General features: G+C 41.3%; 1 protein-coding gene across 22 annotated transcripts in view; it reads left to right on the top strand.

Annotated features, from left to right (window-relative positions):
- The window catches only part of NAV3 (neuron navigator 3), an 873,011-nt gene that overhangs the window by 569,554 nt on the left and 283,238 nt on the right, over positions 1–20,219 (top strand). For all 22 annotated transcript variants that reach the window (XM_077474065.1, XM_077474059.1, XM_077474072.1 and 19 more), the window contains one exon: positions 9,224–9,296. In XM_077474065.1, coding sequence (XP_077330191.1) covers positions 9,224–9,296 — 73 coding nt within the window. The remainder of the gene's footprint in view (positions 1–9,223; positions 9,297–20,219) is intronic.

The raw sequence follows: 20,219 nt of genomic DNA, 5'->3' as shown, positions 1-20,219 counted from the left end.
TACTGGGGCAAGAGGTTTGAAAAAAATTTCAAGAGTAATATTCAGCTTGAAGCACAAAGGCCCAGAGACCCTCAATGTTTCCCCCATGGCAGTTGATTATATGAAAGTATACATTGCAAGAAATTAAATTGTTATAGAATGTAGAACTAGTTTATTTATATGGCGTGTGCTCACATCACTTACAGGTGTAATGATTAAATGTAATTCTATAAAATGTTCTTATGGGAGAAGAGGAATCACTTGATTGCAGCTGTTTAGCTGTAGATAGATATTCTTAGTACAAATATCCTTGAAGTTACAGTAGGTCACTGTATCTCTTAATCATCTTAGAACATGCTTGTCATGCTGCAGATATTGTAGATATCTGGAATGCTTGGACTAAAAACACAAACAAAGACACATTCCCACCTCAGCAGTTGCAAAATACTTTATATTGCATCTTACAAATAAAGAAAAAGCCATGCTATCTAAAATATGGTAAAAATGTTGGGGTCTGATTAGTTAAAGCCCAAGACAAGATGTTTCTTTAGCTATGCCATAGTGAGATTTAAAGGCTAATTGCCTCTTTAAGAAGAAGGTCAAGCTTTATTTAATAATCCAAAAACATTCAAATTAGAATATTCATCTTTCAGTTGTGTAGGGCAATGGCAGTAATGGATTACCAGGCTTTATCACAGATATGTACCGTATATCATTCTACAGCTGGGCCTATTTATAGTGACAAAGACCAATGTTCAAAATACATTAAAGCAAAACTTCACATAAAAAGGTAAGCTCTGCTTTTCCTTTTCCTCCCTCTCTCATGTAGACCTTTTGCAATTTTTTTTTCCGGGAGTGGTACATTGTTTTGACAGGTACCCACTCCCACTTCTGCTGGAATTGCCTAGGCGATCCAAGTGAAAGTCCCCCCCCCCGATCTCCCTCTCTCGCCTGCAACCTCCTGAGACACATCACCAATCTCTGGAGGCTGCGGGTTATTCAGAAAGTGCATCGCTACTCGCAGATGCGCATTGGGGAGCCAGCTGTGAAGCCACAAGCATTCGTAGCTGGATTTCCAAAAGCAAGATGGTGGCGCCAAGCACCTGAAGGCCGATTAAAAATTGGCCCGGGCGATGACAGCGATGGATCTCTAGCCAGGTATGTATCTGCTTATTAAAAGTCAGCAGCTACAGTATTTTTTCCAGAAACTACTGTTAACCTTCAACAACCAGTTAAAGTTCACCTTTATCAAACTATAGTAAACTAAATGTAATAGTTATTTTTGAGGACCATTTCACTTTTTACATTAATAGTTACATTGCCTTGCTAAAGTATATCTTCACTTTTCTTATTTCAAGTTTGGATAGAATAGGGGCTAAAACTCCTGTCACGTTCATTTTGTTGTCTGTATTCCTTTAGTAAATTTCTTTCACTATCTGTCTTAAGACACAACAGAAAATGAGAAGAGATCTTTTTAAAGTAAGGGAAATCCTCTCTTAGGGCACATTCACACCTATGCATCTGTGATTCAGCTGTATTTTATTTGCACTCTACTTGGAATTTTTAATGCACGTTGTAATGGGTCATATTTTCATTTGGCATTTGCCACAAGAACGAATATACCCATTGAAGGATTTATCATTTATTTCTGTTCTGGTGACAACAAAGAAGGCTAGATTTCCCTCCTTTGGGTCCTGACGACAATGATTAATAGAACAAATAGAGAGGATAAATCTCCCCATTTGGGACAAAGACAGCTCTCTAACCAAAACCAAAACAAAAATTGGTTTTCTATACACTTCTCTATGCGCTTTTAACCATAATGTGCTTAGAATTTCCTGTCTAGTGATCCCCTCCAGCATTGGCCCTCAGTGTTCCCCTTGGTCCTGAATGTGGTCATCTCCTCCCGGTGTTCCTTCCAGATCCTGACACTGGTGGCTGGGCCGCAATGTCACTTCCATGCAAATGCATGGGAGTCTTATAATCCCAGTACAGAGTTGTGCCCAAAATGTGTGCTGAGCTGCACATACACAGCTCAGAGTAAACAAACATTGATAGGTATTCAAAAGGCTTTATGACAAAAGGAACCAATAAGATCTCTTCTGACATAAAGATCCTACCTTCAGATTTTGTTATATTTATAGATTTAATTCCACTTTAAAGCGGAGTTCCACCCAAATAAGTGGAACCTCCGCTTATCTGCTCCCCTCCCCCTTTGGTGCCACATTTGGCACCTTTCAGGGAAAACATGTACCTGTTTTTGACAGGTACCTTTCCCCACTTCCGCAGTACCATCCTTAAGAAGTTCGGCCCCCCTCCTCCTTTCTCTGCCACTGGGCCAGTTATAAAGTACAGCGCACTTCACGCATGTACATTAATGTACTGACTGTGAAGCCAAAAGGTTTCACTGCTGGAGTCCCTTAATAAGAATTGCAGCGGCAGCACCCGACAGCCAATCCAAAAATCGGCTGGGATTCTGACATTGCGGGATCCCTGGACAGGTACCTTTCCATATATTAAAAGTCAGCAACTACAGTATTTGTAGCTGCTGACTTTTATTTATTATTTCCCTAGGCAGAACTCCTCTTTAAGTAAGTCAGTTATCAGTTAACTCTGGCTGATAACTGTCTGATCACTAAAATTGCCATTTGAGATTGTAGTTTACTGGACAGACAGTTAAGTCCAACTTAAGTCTTTTTTTTTTTTTCTCGCCAACCTGACTATCCACATCAATCTCCTCAGTAGGGGAGACTAAGGCCTCTTTCACGCGGCGATCCGCCTGAAAAATGGACAGGCGACTCCAAGCGGGCCATCCATTAACTCTTAGCCCTTGTACACACGGTCGGACATTCCAACAGAAAATATCCGATCGGACCGTGTTGTCGGATAATCTGACTGTGTGTGGGCTCCATCGGACTGTTTCCGTCAGAATATCCGATGGACAAAGTTTTAGAGCTGGGCTATAAAACTTTCCGACAACATGATCCGATCGGACAAAGTGCCACGCATGCTTAGATCAAATTCCTAGACCAAAGCTATTGGCTACTAGCCTGAACGCAGTCCCGTCGTAACGAAGTAACGTCATCACGTTACGTACGATTGGATTTTCCGACAACTTTGTCCGACCGTGTGTATGCAACACAAGTTTTGGACAAAATCCGTCTGACAAAATCTGACGGATTTTGTTGTCGGAATGTCCGACCGTGTGTACAAGGGCTTATAGGGAGAAGAATGTCAGTGGAGAGGTATCCGCTGACTTCCATCTGCCATCTGACCCGCTAAAATCAGACGTATGGTGATCGGATTAGATCTGATGAAAACAGACATGCTGTTCATTTTCGTCCAATCTCTCCATAGAAATCAGTGGTGTTCAGTGAGCAGAGACAGACCTGTCATCTGCCGACTCAGCGGAGATCAACTGAGACATCTCCTGCTGGGCTGGCGGACTCCGCTGAGCGGATCCGCCTCATGCGAATGAGGTCTAAGACTCCAAACCATTATTTCTCCTTTTTCCCAATATATACTGTAGCTTCTGTTACTTGTCAATTAAAATATTTATTCATCCAACATCTATAGTTGTGAGTTAAATAGTGGTGTCATTACTTCAATATAACACAGCGTTTAGAAGCATGGCTGCAGTTTGATTTATTGCTAATAGACTTGTATATACAAGTAGTTAGAGTTAAAAAAGCAAAGTGAATACCCGCTGATGTGGAAGTCTCACAGCAATTTATGCTGCTTGGAAACTCTTTACTAACTGTCAGCGCTTGTACTATGTGCTTTTGAAGGTGGATTTTACTGTGTGGGTCAGGGCTCTTTTTTTTAAATACTGCATGCATAAGGAAATCCTACTGAGGGATTCTTATATATCCACTGGAAATGAGCTTGGCTTTAAGAAGCAACAACAATTTGTATAGCTGGTGAGAGATATCTAACCCCTGCTATCTCTAGATAGACCCCTTCTACTTGGAGGGGTATGGTATTATAAGAACATACGCAATGGGGGTTATTTATGAAAGACAAATCCACTTTGCACTGAAAGTGCACTTGGAAGTGCAGTGGCTCTAAATCTAAGGGGTAGATCTGAAATGAGAGGAAGCTCTGCTGATTTTATCATCCAACCATTTGCAAGCTAAAATGCTGTTTTTTATTTTCCTTGCATGTCCTCCTCGGATCTACAGCGACTTTACTTCCAAGTGCATTTGCAGTGCAAAGTGGATTTTCCTTTAGTAAATAACCTCCAATATCTCTTTAGATACAAGAAGGGCATCAAACCAGGAAAATTATTTTGTGCCAGCACCAAGATTTCAGTACTTGGGGTTAAACTACGCTAAGGTTAGGAGGAGATGTGTCTCACACACAGACAGGAAGTGGAGAACAGTCTTCAAGAGGAACACAGATCACAATACTGAGGAAGGCTAGCAACACAGTCAGTATTTTATTGCTTTCTGTTTCCCTGAGTAAAATTTTTCCCCCATGGTATTGTCATCAGGGCAGGAAGTAAGGGAAAAGTCCGTTACCAAGGGCTGAGTAAATTTAAAGTTATTTTCAGGATTAAGTTAGTGGTTGATTTTAAAGGAGAACTCTAGCCACAAAAATGTTCATTCATTCCAGGTCAGTCTTTTCCCAGTAGTTCTCCTCCCAGGTCAGTCTGTCCCCCAGGACAATTCTACCTCCAGGGTAGTCTTTCCTCTAGTAAAACCCCTCAGGTCAATTTGTCCCCAGTACAATCCCCCAGACCAGCCTGGTCCCCAATATAATCATCCCAGGTCAGTCTGTCAGTCTGTACACTCCTCCCCTAGGTCTATCTGGTTTATCCTCCAATAAAATTTCCCTCAGGTCAGTCTGTCCCCCCAAGGTCAGTCTTTTCCCCCATACAATCCCCCCGATACAGTCTGCCCACCAATACCCCCCATCAGGTTAGGCTATCCCCTAGTATCAAGTGCAGTTAGTTAGTTTGTCCCCCAGTACAGTCAGCTCAATACAATCCCCCCACCTCCCTAACAGACCTCAGACAGACTTCAGTGGAATGTGAGATTTCACCCTCACTCAGGATGACATCAGCGCCCCAAACCCCCAGCGATGTTGAACCCACTTCCAGATTTGACAGCTGCCTGCAGATTCCAGATAGCAGCAGGCAGCGGGGACGCAGGCAGTGGGGACGCAGGCAGCGGGGACACAGGCAGCGGGAACACAGGCAGTGACACGAGCGGATTCAGTGCCTCAACACATAAGGGGCACGCGGTCATCATTTTTTGGAAATGCAATTCCCCTCCATGAGTTCATTGTGTGTCAGTGCACAGTGTTTATAAGAATAGATTTCACATGGAAGAAATAACTGCACACATTTTTATATACATTTGTTTTTAGTGCCAAAAACCCTATGCCAAAAGGCAGTGTTCTGCAAATCATGACGGGTAACTCCCAACGATTACTATTGCTCTTAAAAGTTTCCTTAATACCTTGTAAATACTTGTGAATCTAAATATCCAAAGCTCTTATAATAGATGAAGGACCTGCGTTTATTAGAGGGAACTTATTGCCATTCTCTTTCAAAACAGGTTCATCAGTTAAAGAGAAACTTCTGTTTGTTTTCAGGGTACACACATTTTATGTCGTTATTTCATTGTTTACTTAAAAGCAATAAAGTGTTAAATTATAAGGCTCTGGCCACACTCCAGACTGGACAAACATCCCTGGCAAGAGTTAATATTAAAGCCCACCTTGACAACCTACAGTGCCTCTCAATTTAGAATGACTAATTCGCTCATTGACTAATTACAGTAGGAGATATTGGTCAATCACCCTAAAACAAGCACAATGAAAATAATAGCTAATTTATCCTAACTATTTGTTGTCAGTTTCTAAATATTTTAAATATATACAAAAAAGCACTAAACAGCATTGTTCTTACCTATAAAGTGGCAGGAAATTTGTGCTTGGACGTTGTCCACACTGCAACTAAATAATTTCAGTCACTTATATACTGTTATACATGTTTTAATGTCTACTGCTTGCTGTAGGTTTTTTCTACATTTTGATATAATGATATTTTATTACTATTTACGGATTTTTTTTTGTTTTTCCTAATCTGAATGTCTAAAGCAAACTATCACTTCAGAAAAACAAATTGTTTGCATCCGGCTCCAGAACCCACCCCGAAAATTGGATATATTGTTTTATTGCTTTTTACTTTTTTGTGCTGCAGGGTAGTACTTTCACCTTTTAAGTGAGAATGACATTGAGCCTGATTATTATTCTTATTATTTTACAGGATTTATATAGTGTAGCACTTTACAATATAAAAAGGAGACAATGCATTTATAATTCAATAAAAATACAAGAGGATTAAGAGGGCCTTGCTCAGAAGAGCTTACACTCTAATAGGGTGGGGCAGGTGGTACACAAGGTTGTAACTGTGGGGAATGAGCTGATGGAAGTGGTAGAAGATTTGTTGGAGACATGATGAGCTTTCCTGAAGAGATGAGTTTTCAGGGATCGCCTGAAGGTAGCAAGAGTAGGGGATAGCCAGACAGGTGGAGGTAGCGAGTTCCAGAGGATGGGAGAGGCTCTGAAGAAATCCCGGAGATGAGCATGCAAGGAGGAGACGAGAGAACTTGAGAGTAGGAGGTCTTGAGAAGAGCGGAGAGGATGATTTTGGTGATATTTGGAGACAAGATTGGTGATGTAACTCCACACGTGTGCAAATGTTCTGAAAGGGTCAACAACAGAGACCTTCAGAACATCTATGTTAGTTTGCTCTATCTGTTTAAAGATGAAAATAACAAACACAAAGACTAAAACAAATAAAAAAATTCAGGCCCCTGTGCACACATGGGCATCTAGCTGCACAGCAGGCAGCCTGGCATTTTAGAGCACCCAGGAGGCACAGGTGCAACATGCAGCCCCTATGCTCTATGCGTTCAGGGATGAATGGCCAGAGCAAATGCCTGGAATGCAGAAGATCTGCATTCTGGGCATGCACCTCTGAATGCATAGGGCCCTAAATACGAGTATCACTCAGTACTGTACAGTGTTCAACCCCATTCAGCCGCACCCTGCCATAGACTTTCACAAGCTGGACATTGCACCTGTGCCTCCCAAGTGCACTAAAATGTTGGGAGTCATGCTTTGCAGTTAGAAGATCGCAAACCATCCAACTTGAAGGAGTTGGAGCAGTTTTGCAAAGAGGAATGGGCAAAAAGTCCAGTGGCAAGATGTGGCAAGTTCATAGAAACTTATCCAAAGCAACTTGGAGCTGTGATAGCCATAAAAGGTGGATCTACAAAGTATTGCCTTTTTCTGTTATTTTATCCTATTTGTTGTTTGCTTCACAATAAAAAAAAAATCTTCAAAGTTGTGGGCATGTTCTGTAAATTAAATAATCCAAATCCCCACACAAATCATGTTAATTCCAGGTTGTGAGGCAATAAAACACAAAAAATGCCAAGGGGGTGAATGCTTTTGCCAGGAACTGTATACACTCACTGGCCACTTTATTAGGTACACCTTGGCAAGGTGGACTCCCTTTTGCCTTCAGAACTGCCTTAATTCTTCGTGGCATACATTAAACAAGGTGTTGGAAACATTCCTCAGAGATGTTGGTCCATATTGACATGATAGGTTCACGCAATTGCTGCAGATTTGTTAGCTGCACATTCATGATGCGAATCTCCCATTCCACCACATCCCAAATGTGTTCTATTGGATTGAGATCTGGTGAATGTGGAGGCCATTGGAGTAAACTCATCGCCATGTTCAAGAAACCAGATTGAGATGATTTTAGCTTTAAGACAATGCATTATCCTGCTGGAAGTAGCCATCAGAAGATGGGTACACTGTAGTCATAAAGGGATGGACTTGATCACCAACAATACTCAGGTAGGCCATGGCATTTAAACTATGCTCAATTGGTACTAAGGGGCCCAAAGTGTGCCAAGAAAATATCCCCCACACCATTGCGCCACAACCAGTCTGACCAGTTGATACAAGGCAGGATGGATCCATGCTTTCATGTTGTTTATGCCAAATTCTGACCCTACTATCTGAATGTTGCAGCTGAAATCAAGACACATCAGACCAGGCAACATTGTTCCAATCTTCTATTGTCCAATTTTGGTGAGTCTGTTTGAATTGTAGCCTCGGTTTCCTGTTCTTAGCTGAAAGGAGTGGCACCTGGTGTGGTCTTCTGCTGCTATAGCCCTCATGCTTCAAGGCTCGATGTGTTGTGCGTTCAGGGATGGTATTCTGCATACCTTGGTTGTAACGAATGGTTATTTGAGTTACTTTTGTCTTTATATCATCTCAAACCAGTCTGCCCATTCCCCTCTGACATCAACAAGGTATTTTCCTTCACACAACTGCGGCTCACGGAATATTTACTGTAAACCATTCTCTGTAAACCCTAGAGATGCTTGTGCTTGGAAATCCCAGTAGATCAGCAGTTTTTGAAATACTCAGACCAACCCATCTGGCACCAACAACCATGCAATGTTCAAAGTCACTTACACCCCCCCTTCTTTCACCAAATCACCCCCCCCCCTTCTTCTCCATTCTGATACTCAGTTTGAACTTCAGCAATTCGTCTTCACCACGTCTAGATGCTTAAATGCATTGAGTTGCTGCTATGTGATTGGCTGATTAGCAATTTGCATTGCCAAGCAATTGAAAAGGTGTACCTAATAAAGTGGCCATACATTTTAATACATATTGTACTCATTTACAAGATTTACTGTAGCATGGCGTATGATTTAAATTTGATTTTAAGCAGATGAAATCAATGCTATGTACTGATGTGTATGCTTTTTTATAGTGTGTTCAATGACAGCTCTGCTATTATTTGTTACACCATAGACCTTCCTTATAGACATAAACCTCATTAGCATAAAATTTGCATTGGCACACTTCTAATACAGCCGCATTCAGTGCAGGCTTTGAGACACACGCAGTCCTCTAAGGGTGCTTTCATAAAGTGCCCGTGCTGAGCAAAACTCTGTTTTATACTAAGTAGGTGGATTGCTGATCAGTCAGCATGCCATTCTGGATTTGGCCTTTATGAATTGTTTTACAAGTCCTAGAACTGACAATGGAAGCTTTATTGGATTTCTTCAGTTAGCATGTATGATGCCCGCTAAGAATGGTGGCAGTAAATATTAAGCATTTATTCCAGTTCCAACATACATTACTGCCTGGCACATTGTGTAAAAAGAATCGAAGTAACTTGTTATTTGTCTTCATGTTGCAGACTGAGAATGTTGATATCTGTCTGAGCTTTCTGGCAGCACGAGGAGTTAATGTGCAAGGCCTCTCAGCTGAAGGTAAGACAATCCGCAGTGTACCAGCATGTTCTCCTGGCTTCGTTTCTTCACATTGATGATTTCAAAAGCAGATAATCTCCTTTTCGAAGTGTTGATATTTATCATTTGAAGTAGGCTCATTTATGTTCCTGGAAACCTATACCAGCTGTAACGTCCATAATTTACTTCATGTTCTGGAATGTAGCCATTGAAGTGACAATAACAGACCCTGCATAATGTTTTATTTAGGCCTCATGCACACTAAATGGTTCTGTTTTTTTCTGTTGTTTCTAGGGGCATCTGGTGTTTTTGTTTTTTTTTGTTTTATCTCTAAATGCCCCTGCATGGAAGCCTATGTGCCCATGCATAGCTCCCAAATGTCCCTGATTTTGAGGGACTCTCCCTGATTTGGAACAAAGTCCCTCTTTCCCCCTCATGTGTCCCTCATTTTAGTCTGATCTATATAAGTGTATATAAAATGCACTTTTTATCTTTCAAATAGTGTTTCCCAGTGCTAAATCTTTCATCCAGTGTCTATATTGCTGCATTTGTAAATTATACAAGCCAATATAAAAGAATAGATGTGGTAACAAAGGGTTACACTTATGGGTTTAAACAATATATTTTTTTGTATTATTCTCCTTTAAGGGGGCGTAGCAGGGTGTGTGTCCTGTGCCTACATACTTTACTTATAGGTGTCCCTCGTTTCCATCTAAAAAAGTTGGGAGGTATGTCCATGCACACATAGGTGTTTAGAGGCAGGAGAGGTATTAAAAACCCACTGCCAGTGTGTGTTGAGGAGCAGAGTTTTTGCATAAAAAATGCTTGATGCGTGTAAACGCATTAAAACGCTCAGTAACGCCAAGTGCATTTAGCAATTAAGCATCAATTCATTTTAATGGCCAGATTATTCTGGCCAATTAAATGAATTCATGCCCAAGCAATTGACACGTCTAAACGCGCCATACGGGTTTACTATTGTCAATCTTTTTTCTGCCAAAATGTTGCTATCGGGAGTAAAGGAGTCTAGGAGAGTTAGTGAGATGTCTGGTGTGCATGAAGCCTAATGGAGCTTTGGCATAATAGCACCAGTGTGAAGAATGGACATTTTTGGTCGTGGGAAAGTTTTATAAATGAGAATAAAAAGACTGTGAAGATTATGCAATAAAGAATCTTTATTGAGATCTACTTATATTGGCATTTACATTGTAATCTTCTTATATTGGCATTTGTTCTTTGTATTCTTTATTTTAGTTTCCAGCATTTTAGTGATAAAGTAAACCGGATAATTGGGGATGTCTTTATAAAATGGAAACCTGCTATCTACATCTGCCCTACATGTGTCTAACATCTTTAGTTTTCTGTTATATGAGCACATATTATTTGGGAATTGGCATTTAGGGTCCTTTCACATGGGCTTGTCCGTTATACGTATTGCGCTTGCTCAGCAGGGGATCGATCCACTGAGCAGGTGGATGACAGGCCTGTCTTTGCTCACTGTGCTGTCATTGGACGTGTCACTGCTGACATCCGCTGCTCCATAGAGGTGCATGGGGCATCCGATCAGGTCCACCTGAAAAACTGACAGGTGGACCTGATTGAATCGCCAATGTGAAAGCAACCTAAAGGACGGTACACACAATCAGACTTTTTGACAACAAACATGCAAATTAGCTGTTTTAAGGCAACATCCGACTGTGTGTACACTCCATTGGACAAACTTTTTCAATTTTCATCGGACAGAAATGGTGGCTGTGTGAACAGACAAACTTTTCGACAATATAAGTCAGATGGCACAAAGTCCGATCGTGAGTACAGAAAACCATCGGACTTTACAAACACAAATGCTCAGAACCAATGCAAAAGATCAGACAACAATACAGAAGTTGACCAAAAGTGGCGGTAAAGAGCAGAAAAACCACGTGATTTGGTGAAAGTTGGTGAAAGTTGGCTGAAAAAGTCAGATCTTGTGTATGCTTAACAAGTTCATGGCCAACTCCCTTTGTACAGAAATCCACGGTAAAGTTTGTTTGAAGTCCGATCATGTGCATGAGTCTTTAGTCTGCATTTGCCTCTGTGCATTGTGTTAATGCCTTTTACCATGCATTATTACAACACACATTAAGACTCAATTCACACTTGTGCAATGCGGGAACCAGCGTAATTTCAGTGCGGGTTCCCGTATTGCACCCGAATTGCAGGTGGTTTACACTGCCCTCTGCAAACCGCTGGGGGTGTCAATACAAAGTTAATGACACCCCCAGATCGGTTCACAGTTCACAGTGCAAACTGTGAAATGGTACAGGAATCAGATTGCATATGTGTGAACATCCATGCGATCCAATTCCAGTGCGGACCAGAAAAAGGGTCCTGCACCATTTTGATGGGAATGTGATAAAAATTCAGCAATATAATCTGTATTGCTGAATTTACATCACACAGACATCACATGTAAAATGCACAGCAGTGCGTTTCAAATCAAATGCGATGCCTGGCATAGCACAAGTATGAACCAAGCCTAAAGATTATACATGGTGCACTGAGTTGTCATTCCAACATGTGTTTATCACACCATATTACATAGACGTTTCATCATGCAGTTAAACAAATGCTGCAGGTGTGTGTTGTCATGTGTATGCAGCCAATTTAAAATGGTCTGCCCAGTATGGAAGAGTGGGCATTACTAGGCAGGCTGCATCTACAAAAAGAATACCCACAAATGACTCTGAACCTTCAAAATAGAAAGAACTGAAATCCAATGACTGAAAGGGGCAAGCCAGGGACAGTCAACTTGAGAGGAATTTGCTAGATGATGCAGGATGTCCTCCAGCCAAGAAATATCGTATCTCCAGACAGGAAGTGAGGGACAGTTTGTAATACTAATGCAGAAATAAAAATATGTTGTTAGTAGGGTATAGGAAGGCTTCAGGCCCCGTTTGGTTTTTATTTATATTTGTGTATTATTGCAGATTTTCCCCCCACTTTTTATCTGGTAAAACTGTTGTCATTGTGACAGAAAGTGAGAGGAACCTGCCCAAGGAAGCACCAAATAGCAGCGAAAACTTAACTTGGGTTCTACACCTTTCACACTCTATTAAAAAACGAAAAAAAAAAAAAAGGTTTCTTGGACATACTCCAATTTATTTTTTATTTTTATTTTTTTTAGACTTTCAAAGGGTGTTTATATTCTTTAAAATAAAGAATAAAAAGATTAGATGCAAGAAACCAAAGAAAACCTTTACTCAAGGTGGAAATTGTCTTGCCAAAACATGCATCTGGCTTACAGCCCTTATAACCTAAATGGAATGTAGACATGATAATCCTAACACATTGTCCATTAATGTGTGTGTGTACAAACTGAAATATGTTTGGCGTGCAAGTGACTGTAATATTTGATAAGAAACCATCACTCTCATCTGTGTACCAAATGACGGCACTAAATGCACATCTTCAAACGTTTAGAGTGTGCAGGGCTGGCCACAATGCATATCTTAGGGATGTCCAAGTTTATTTTACTGATGTACAATGTAACAAGCTTCATGTGTTAATCTTTTAGATCTCTAATGTAAATGAAACAGAATAGTAGCAACATTATTAATCAAAGTTTGTACAAAATATACTTTGATATAAATTCTGAACCAATTTAGCATATCTCATGGCCGCTGTTCAGATGTGTTAGGAAAAAAGCGAACCTGTAGAATGAGCAGTGTGGTTTTCTGACTGTGAAATATGACTTGGTATCCACCTCTTGTAATTCTCTGTGCAGAGGGGTGGCACAAAGAACCAGATGGCATACAGTGCTCATTTGCTAACAACTTACTATTAAAGAGACACTGGAATTGATTTACTAAAACTGGAGAGTGAAAAATCTGATGCAGCTTGGCATACCAGCTTACAGTTTCTTTTTTTTTTTTTTTTCTCAAAGCTTAATTGAACAAGCTGAAGTTAGTAGCCAATTGGCTACCATGCAGAGCTGCACCAGCTTTTTCACTCTCCAGTTTTTAGTAAATCAACTACACTGTCATTTTGCCCATTCAGGGCAAAGTTATATTTTCATTATAAAGTTTCTTTCCTTTGCCCCAGATATACCTACATTATTAATGTTCATGCATCGCTCCTGCCTCTGCTAGGACCGGTGAGAACACCTAGGAGGAGCATATGATCGCTTCCCATTGACAGTCACAGGTCTAGCAGTCAATCATTAGACCTGAGCACTATCACATGTTGTAGGGGGCAAGATCATGGCTCCCCCTAGGTTCTGACACAGGGAACACAGTGGATTCCTGTGACAGCTACAGGAGAAGCAGGAGCAGTACTCAATAATTTGTAACCTAACTAAGACTGGGTTGGTCACTTTGCCCTGAATATTCAAAAGGACAGTATTTCTTTAAATTTTAATAATTCAAAACTGACAATTCCAGTGGTCTGTGATCATAATAATCTACATAAGGCAGTGGTTGGAGTGAGTTTAGTTAATTGTTATATGTAAATGTTATTTGACAGTCTAATGTTATTCTGCCTGTCCACTTGTCCAGCACTGTTCATTTTGATGTCAGATTTCGATTTAGTTTTAGTCAGTCTTTTGACTAAAACTCAATTTTAGTTTAGTTGTATGTTAGTCATCTGAACTGAAACTTAATTTTATTTTCGTTTTTGTTTTCTTCACTGAAACCATGCAGCTGACAAAAACTATGAAGAAAATATTTAAAATTTCCAGACTCTCATGCCTAGAAAAATGACAACATGTAGAGGTTGCAAGGGAGGGCTCCTCAAAAAAGTGTGATGAGAAGAAAAATGTCTGCTATGGCCAATGTGGAGTTTTTTTTCTAGAAGTGGATTGAGGTCAGGAAAACATAGAAAAAAAAGGGGGGTACGGGGGAAGGGGGAGATGAAGATGAGGTGAAGAGGGAGAGAGGAAGAGGAGGGGGGGATGAAGGAGAGAGAGGGGAAGAGTGGGGTGCAAGCTGGTAAGGGGAGCTAAATGATAGGTGGGGGAGAAAGGGGGACTTGCAAGGATTCACGGGGTCCCTCTGGCACGAGTCCCCCCTGTCTAAGGCCTCTGCTACTAAGTGCATATCTGATTTATTTCATCTGTTTATTATTTCTGACATTTTCAGGTATGGTTGGGTGTGGGTAAGGTAGGTAGTAAGGTCGGTAGATCTAACATACGTCTATATGTCTGTCATTTGAAAGTGTATCCATGTGGATGTAAATTTGGAGGGAGAGTCATTTGTGATGCTATGAGAATTTCGTCAATTTTGAGTATGTGGAGAGTTGAGTCATTCCCCAATGCAGTGGGATGCTTGACTTGGCCACATTGACCATATGCATCGCTAGATATTTGAAGTAGGATTTGTGGGAGATAGAGGTTTGGTGAAAAAGGAATTTAGAAGTGTAAGGTATATGTCATCACCTAAGAGATTGTTGAGTGTACTTCTGACCAAAAAGGGCAGATTAGCGGGCAGTCCCACCAAATATGGAGGAGTGAGCCAAAAGTCGTGTGACAGCATCAACAGAGATTGAAAATTTTCAGATCAAATTTATGAAGTAAGCCTGTGGCCCGATACCACCTTGATAGTAATTTATAGTTGTTTTCTTGCAAGATTTTTTTATGATGAAACCTAGTGCATTACATTCAAGAAGCCAGCGGGTTTCCATATGTGGGTGTCTGGGTAACCTGGTTATTATTTTAAGGAGCCTTTTAACCACTTCCCATTGCAGGAAAGCTGCTTGGTAAAAAAACACAAAAAGATGCCCAGTAACACTGGGTATAAAAGCACATTTTGCTATGAACTCATCCTTAGGTACACAAAGAAAGGTACAAGCCAATGCTTATTGGAAGTGTCTACAAAATAGGGGATAGATTTATGGCATTTTTATTATTATTATTTTTTTTTACTAGTAATGGCGACAATCTGCAATTTTTAGCATTACTGTGGCATTGCAGTAGACAAATCAGACACTTTTGAAACTTTTTTGGGACCATTGACATTTATACAGGGATTAGTGCTATAAAAATATAAATAATAAATAATAAAATAAAAGAATCACTGATTACTGTGTAAATGTCACTGGCAGGGAAAGAGTTAACACTAGGGGGCGATCAAGGGGTTGAATGTATTCCCTGGGAGGTGTTTCTAACTGTGGGTGGATGGGACTGACTGGAGGAGAGAAATTGCTGTTCTAAATCACTAGAAACAGCAGATCTCTCTCTCGTCCCCTGTCAGAACAGGGATCTGCCTGTTTACATTGACAGATCCCCGCTCTGGCTCTCTTTACCACGAACGCGGATGGCTGGCAGACATTGACAGATCCCCGCTCTGGCTCTCTTTACCACGAACGCGGATGGCTGGCAGACATTGCGGCCGCTGGCCACACGCATCCGGTCCCCCTGTGTGCACCTGCTATGGCTCTTTAAGGAGCCTACATAAACCTATGGTGATTTGCAGGAATGAGCCAACCTGCTACTGTATAATGATGGTGGCTGGTTGGCAAGTGGGTAAAGTATGACTGAAGACAACACCCATTGGGTTTTTATTGCTGTCTGTGTCCCCTTTCCATTTGTCCTGTTTACCATTATCACATGAAAGTGAAAGAAAATCCTACAATTTGAATGGTCACCAGGACAGTAGTAGAGGGGAAATCTTCCAATGAAGACTTTAGTTCTGGTGACCCTGGTGGCTACGAGGGATTTCCCTTAGTTTGGAGATATTTCCTCTCACTTTCTGTTATGGCTGTGGGGCTGAAATTGGAGGGAAATCTTCCCAATGAGACACATATGGTAAAAAAATAAAAAAATAAAAAATAAAATAAAATCCGGGTTGAAATTGTCCTTCACTCTATCTATAATAGAAAAAAAAAACCGCGAAGTTGGCTTCAGTTCTGTTTTAAACTTGACTTGTAAATGACAAATATGAAGTATTAACCATAAACACCATAAACACCAAAGCAAAGAGTTAAGCTGTAAAGAGTAATATTAGCAGCAGGGAATAATGTAACGCAAATTACTAAGCTTATCTTGATATTTATTGCTCTTGAACCAATGCTTCAAGAAAATTCTATTTTATTGTTTGTGGTTGGTAGCGGTGCCAATTTGAACATTAAAGACTGAACACAAAAGCAAAGGGAAGACACTTCCTTTCGGGATAGTACAATAAATTGTTGTTCACATCTAAGTCACAATAAAATGGTATTCACATCTGCGTGTGAAATCGTATTTGATCATATCTCGTCTTTTCTGGTTCCAAGGCAACGTCTTGTAAAATTTATCTAATCCCTTAAATGAATCAAAATAAAGTCTTCAGAATCCCGACAAAAGCATTTAGAAAAAAAAGTGGGCAGGTCTTACTTCAGAAGCTGTTTGTCTTTGGAGTAAAGTATAATTACTGAAATGTACCCGTTTTTTCCATAATGTGTAATCTTTTTTTTTTTTAGTACAGCTACCTTAAACAGAACAAATGTCAGCCAGCTGATGCATGCCTGAGTCACCAATGTACTTAGCTCTGCTCAGAAAGGTATCCACTGAATGTTTTGTCTATGTTCATATCCTATCTGAAGCTTCTTAAACGGCACCAAAGATGGTTTCAAGCTCAAAGCTGTTGAAATAATATAGCATTTATGAATATATCTTTGTACCCTGAATTAACATCTATCAGACATTCTGTCCTAATAAAGAAACAGGAACTGAATATTTTGTCATCATTGTGATATCTGTCACCCCACCCCGTTTATTGCTTAAAGTGTGTACAGTTTAACACAGTAATGTAGAATCAGTAGTCTGAGAGCAAGGCAGTGTTGCTTTCTCAAATCATTCCTGCTGTTGTCCTTATGAGATCACAGATCATTTAAAATAACACTAAATTCTGGATTAAAAAGAAAACAAAATCTATTCAAATATGTATTTTTAAAGCGGTGTTCTGCTTAAAAAAATAAATTAAAAGTCAGAAGCTACAAATACTGCACCTACTGACTTTTAATAATTGGACACTTACCTGTCCCAGAGTCCAGCAGTGCGGGGGAATGAAGCCCCACTCATCTGCCCCTCCTCTCTGAAGCGCCGGCATAGTCACTGTGGGCGCCCGGCTGTGGCTGCACAGTTGGGCATTGTGCATGCATGAGCCGTGCGGCTCGCCGTGACTGGCCAGGCAATCATCTGGGACCTTTGAAGTGTCCACGATGATTGCTGAGAGGGAGGGGGGAGAGGGGATCTCCCTTCCAATCCTGCGGTGCGCCGGGAGAAAGTGGGAGCTGGAACCCTCTAGAAAGAGGGTATCCGCTCCCCCGCCCAAAAAATGGCATGCCAAATGTGACATGTCAGGGGGTCACCTTTCTTTAAAGCAGAAGTTCCATCTTTGGGTGGAACTCCGCTTTAATTTGAAAATATTACTTCTATTGCTCTTAGCCTCTTATAGATCTCCTAATGTGAAAAAAGAAACAAAAATCACCCCAGCGCAACTATTGAAATGTATGTTATGCTAAAATTTTCTGCTGCTAAATCAAGCCTCATATATATATTTTTTTTAATCGTAATCTTGAATGACTCTTCTGTCTACAATAGCAAATGGCTTATATTTCCTTTAAAGGTAAGAGAAAGGGGGTGGTTTACAGTGAAAACCTAAAGAGGTTGTTTGGTAATAAAAAATAAATAAAAATAAAAGTCACTACAAATACTGAAGTTGCTCATCAGTGCTGCCTATCAGTGCCCACCAGTGCCGCCTATTAGTGCCCATCAGTGCTGCCGATTAGTGCCCTTCAGTGCTGTCTATTAGTGCCCATCAGTGCTGCCTATCAGTGCCCATCAGTGCCACCTATCATTACAGCTTCATTAAAGCCTTCTACTCAGTGCCCACCAGTGCTGTCTCATCCTCATCCTCTGCCCTGCTGACCCTGTTGTATGTCCTACTGACCCCATCCTCTGCCCCATTGACCACATATGTGGCACTTGGATGAATCATGTCTCAGGTTCTGATGAGGAAGCCGCAGCTGTTCACTGTGTACTGCTGCAGCTTCCTCATCAGTGGCTGGGGTGTGACAAAATTAGATGTAAGGAGGGGGGGGGGGGGTCATCCAAATTTAGTCTTGCCTAGGGCGGAACAAAACCAAAATATACCACTGCCAGCACCACAGTCTTGGTTGTGGGAAGCCAGCTGTGACTCACTGCAGCTTCACAACTGGTTTCCTGCTGCGCATGTGTTTTAATAGACCCCTGATATCTCCCCCTTGAGACAGAGAACGAGACTGAGGCTAGAGATTCCCCAGTTCCTTTCTCTGCAGCATCAGCTGCACTGAAAATTAATGGAGATAAGACAGTGGCTTCTCTGCATTCATAAACTGAGACATTGTAATCACAGGAGCTTACAATGTTTCAGTTATGTGAATGGACAGTCGGTGCTCACTGACTCTGTTCATACAGAAAAGGAAAAAGGAGGACATGGAGGGGGACAGCAGAATGGAGGGGGACACGGAGGAAGAAAGGAGGGGGGCAGCAGAACTAAGGGGACAGCAGCAGAACGGAGGGGGACACGGAGGAAGAAAGGAGGGGGGCAGCAGAACTAAGGAGACAGCAGCAGAACGGAGGGGGACACGGAGGAAGAAAGGAGGGGGACAGCAGAACGGAGGGGGACACGAAGGAAGAAAGGAGGGGGACAGCAGAATGGAGGGGGACATGGAGGAAGAAGGGAGTGGGACAGTAGAATGGAGGGGGACTGGAGGAGGATGCAGGGACAGTCAGCGGTGATCGTGTGTGGGGGAGTTACAAGCACCGATCACCGCTGTATAGATTTCACTAAAGCAGCTGATAGCCAGGGTATAGGGTGAAGCATCGGTACTCGTTCAAATGCACGGTATCGGTACCGATACTAGTATCGGTATCAGGAAACCTACGTAGGCACAAGGAGAACATGCAAAGTCCAGGCAGGCATTGCTGTGGTTGGGATTTGAACTGATAACCCTAGTGCTGCCAGGCAGACATGCTCACCACTTAGCCACTGTGCTGCCCAGTCTGTATGTTAGGCATCATGCTTCACTATAGACGGTTTTCTAAAACAAATTCTTTTTTTTGTCCATCAGTTACAAAGTTTCCCTGTCTGGAGATCCTGCCTGCAACAGCACTTCTTGTTGCAGGCTGGCAATGCTAAATTACTTCCTTTTGATTTTTGCCAGTTTTGTCGGCCTACTGTGCTTGCTCATTCATTTGGCCATTGGGCTACCTATTGGATAGACCCGATAAATGATCCAATGGCTAACTGAAGGAGCATGCACAGAAAGTAGACAATGGGCTCCATGCACAAAGTGGTATCTATCACCTTCCGAAATGCGGTAAAATACTGTTCTGCATTTTTAAAGAATTTTGGTATTCACAAAAAACGGTTCTAAAATACTGCATACACTATTTTATGAAGTCATGCGGTATTTAAGTAGCGAAAGCCTACGGTAATCTACTGTCAGCGGTAACCGGTATCTTTAGGATGCTGGTTGTTAAAGAGGAAGTAAACTCTCCCACTCTGATGCTTCTTTTTATTTAGTCCATTATAATAAGTAATTATCAAACTATAGCCACTGTAATCCAGCCCAAATTGCATATTACTTACCGTTTAAAGAAACTTTAAAAAACTTGTTTCCAGGGGTTAGGCAGCACCATCTTAAGTATTGTTTTCTGAGTCCACAGTGGAGTGTATTTCCGCCCTTACATTGAGCACTTCCTGTACTGTTAACCAAGCCTCCTTCTCAATCCAACGTTTCTATGGCAACCCTGCTTCCCTGTTCATAGCTGACTTGTTTTATTTCATAGTATTTACTTGTGCTGAGTATCTAGTGTTTGTCTGTGTGAGTCCTATCAGCTTCAGCTGATAAGTCTGCAGTAATGCTGTCCCATGCCCTGCTTTACACTGCATGTGATGTCACATGGTCACATGGGGTGTAGGAGGAAGCTCTGAGTAATTTTGA

The sequence above is a fragment of the Lithobates pipiens genome, unplaced genomic scaffold, assembly GCF_037356315.1.
Source record: "Lithobates pipiens isolate NorthernLeopardFrog02 unplaced genomic scaffold, aLitPip1_a1.2 Scaffold_8, whole genome shotgun sequence".
Lineage (NCBI taxonomy): Eukaryota > Metazoa > Chordata > Amphibia > Anura > Ranidae > Lithobates > Lithobates pipiens.
Note: the sequence above shows the minus strand (reverse complement) of the source record. Positions and strands in the feature narration are given on the sequence as shown.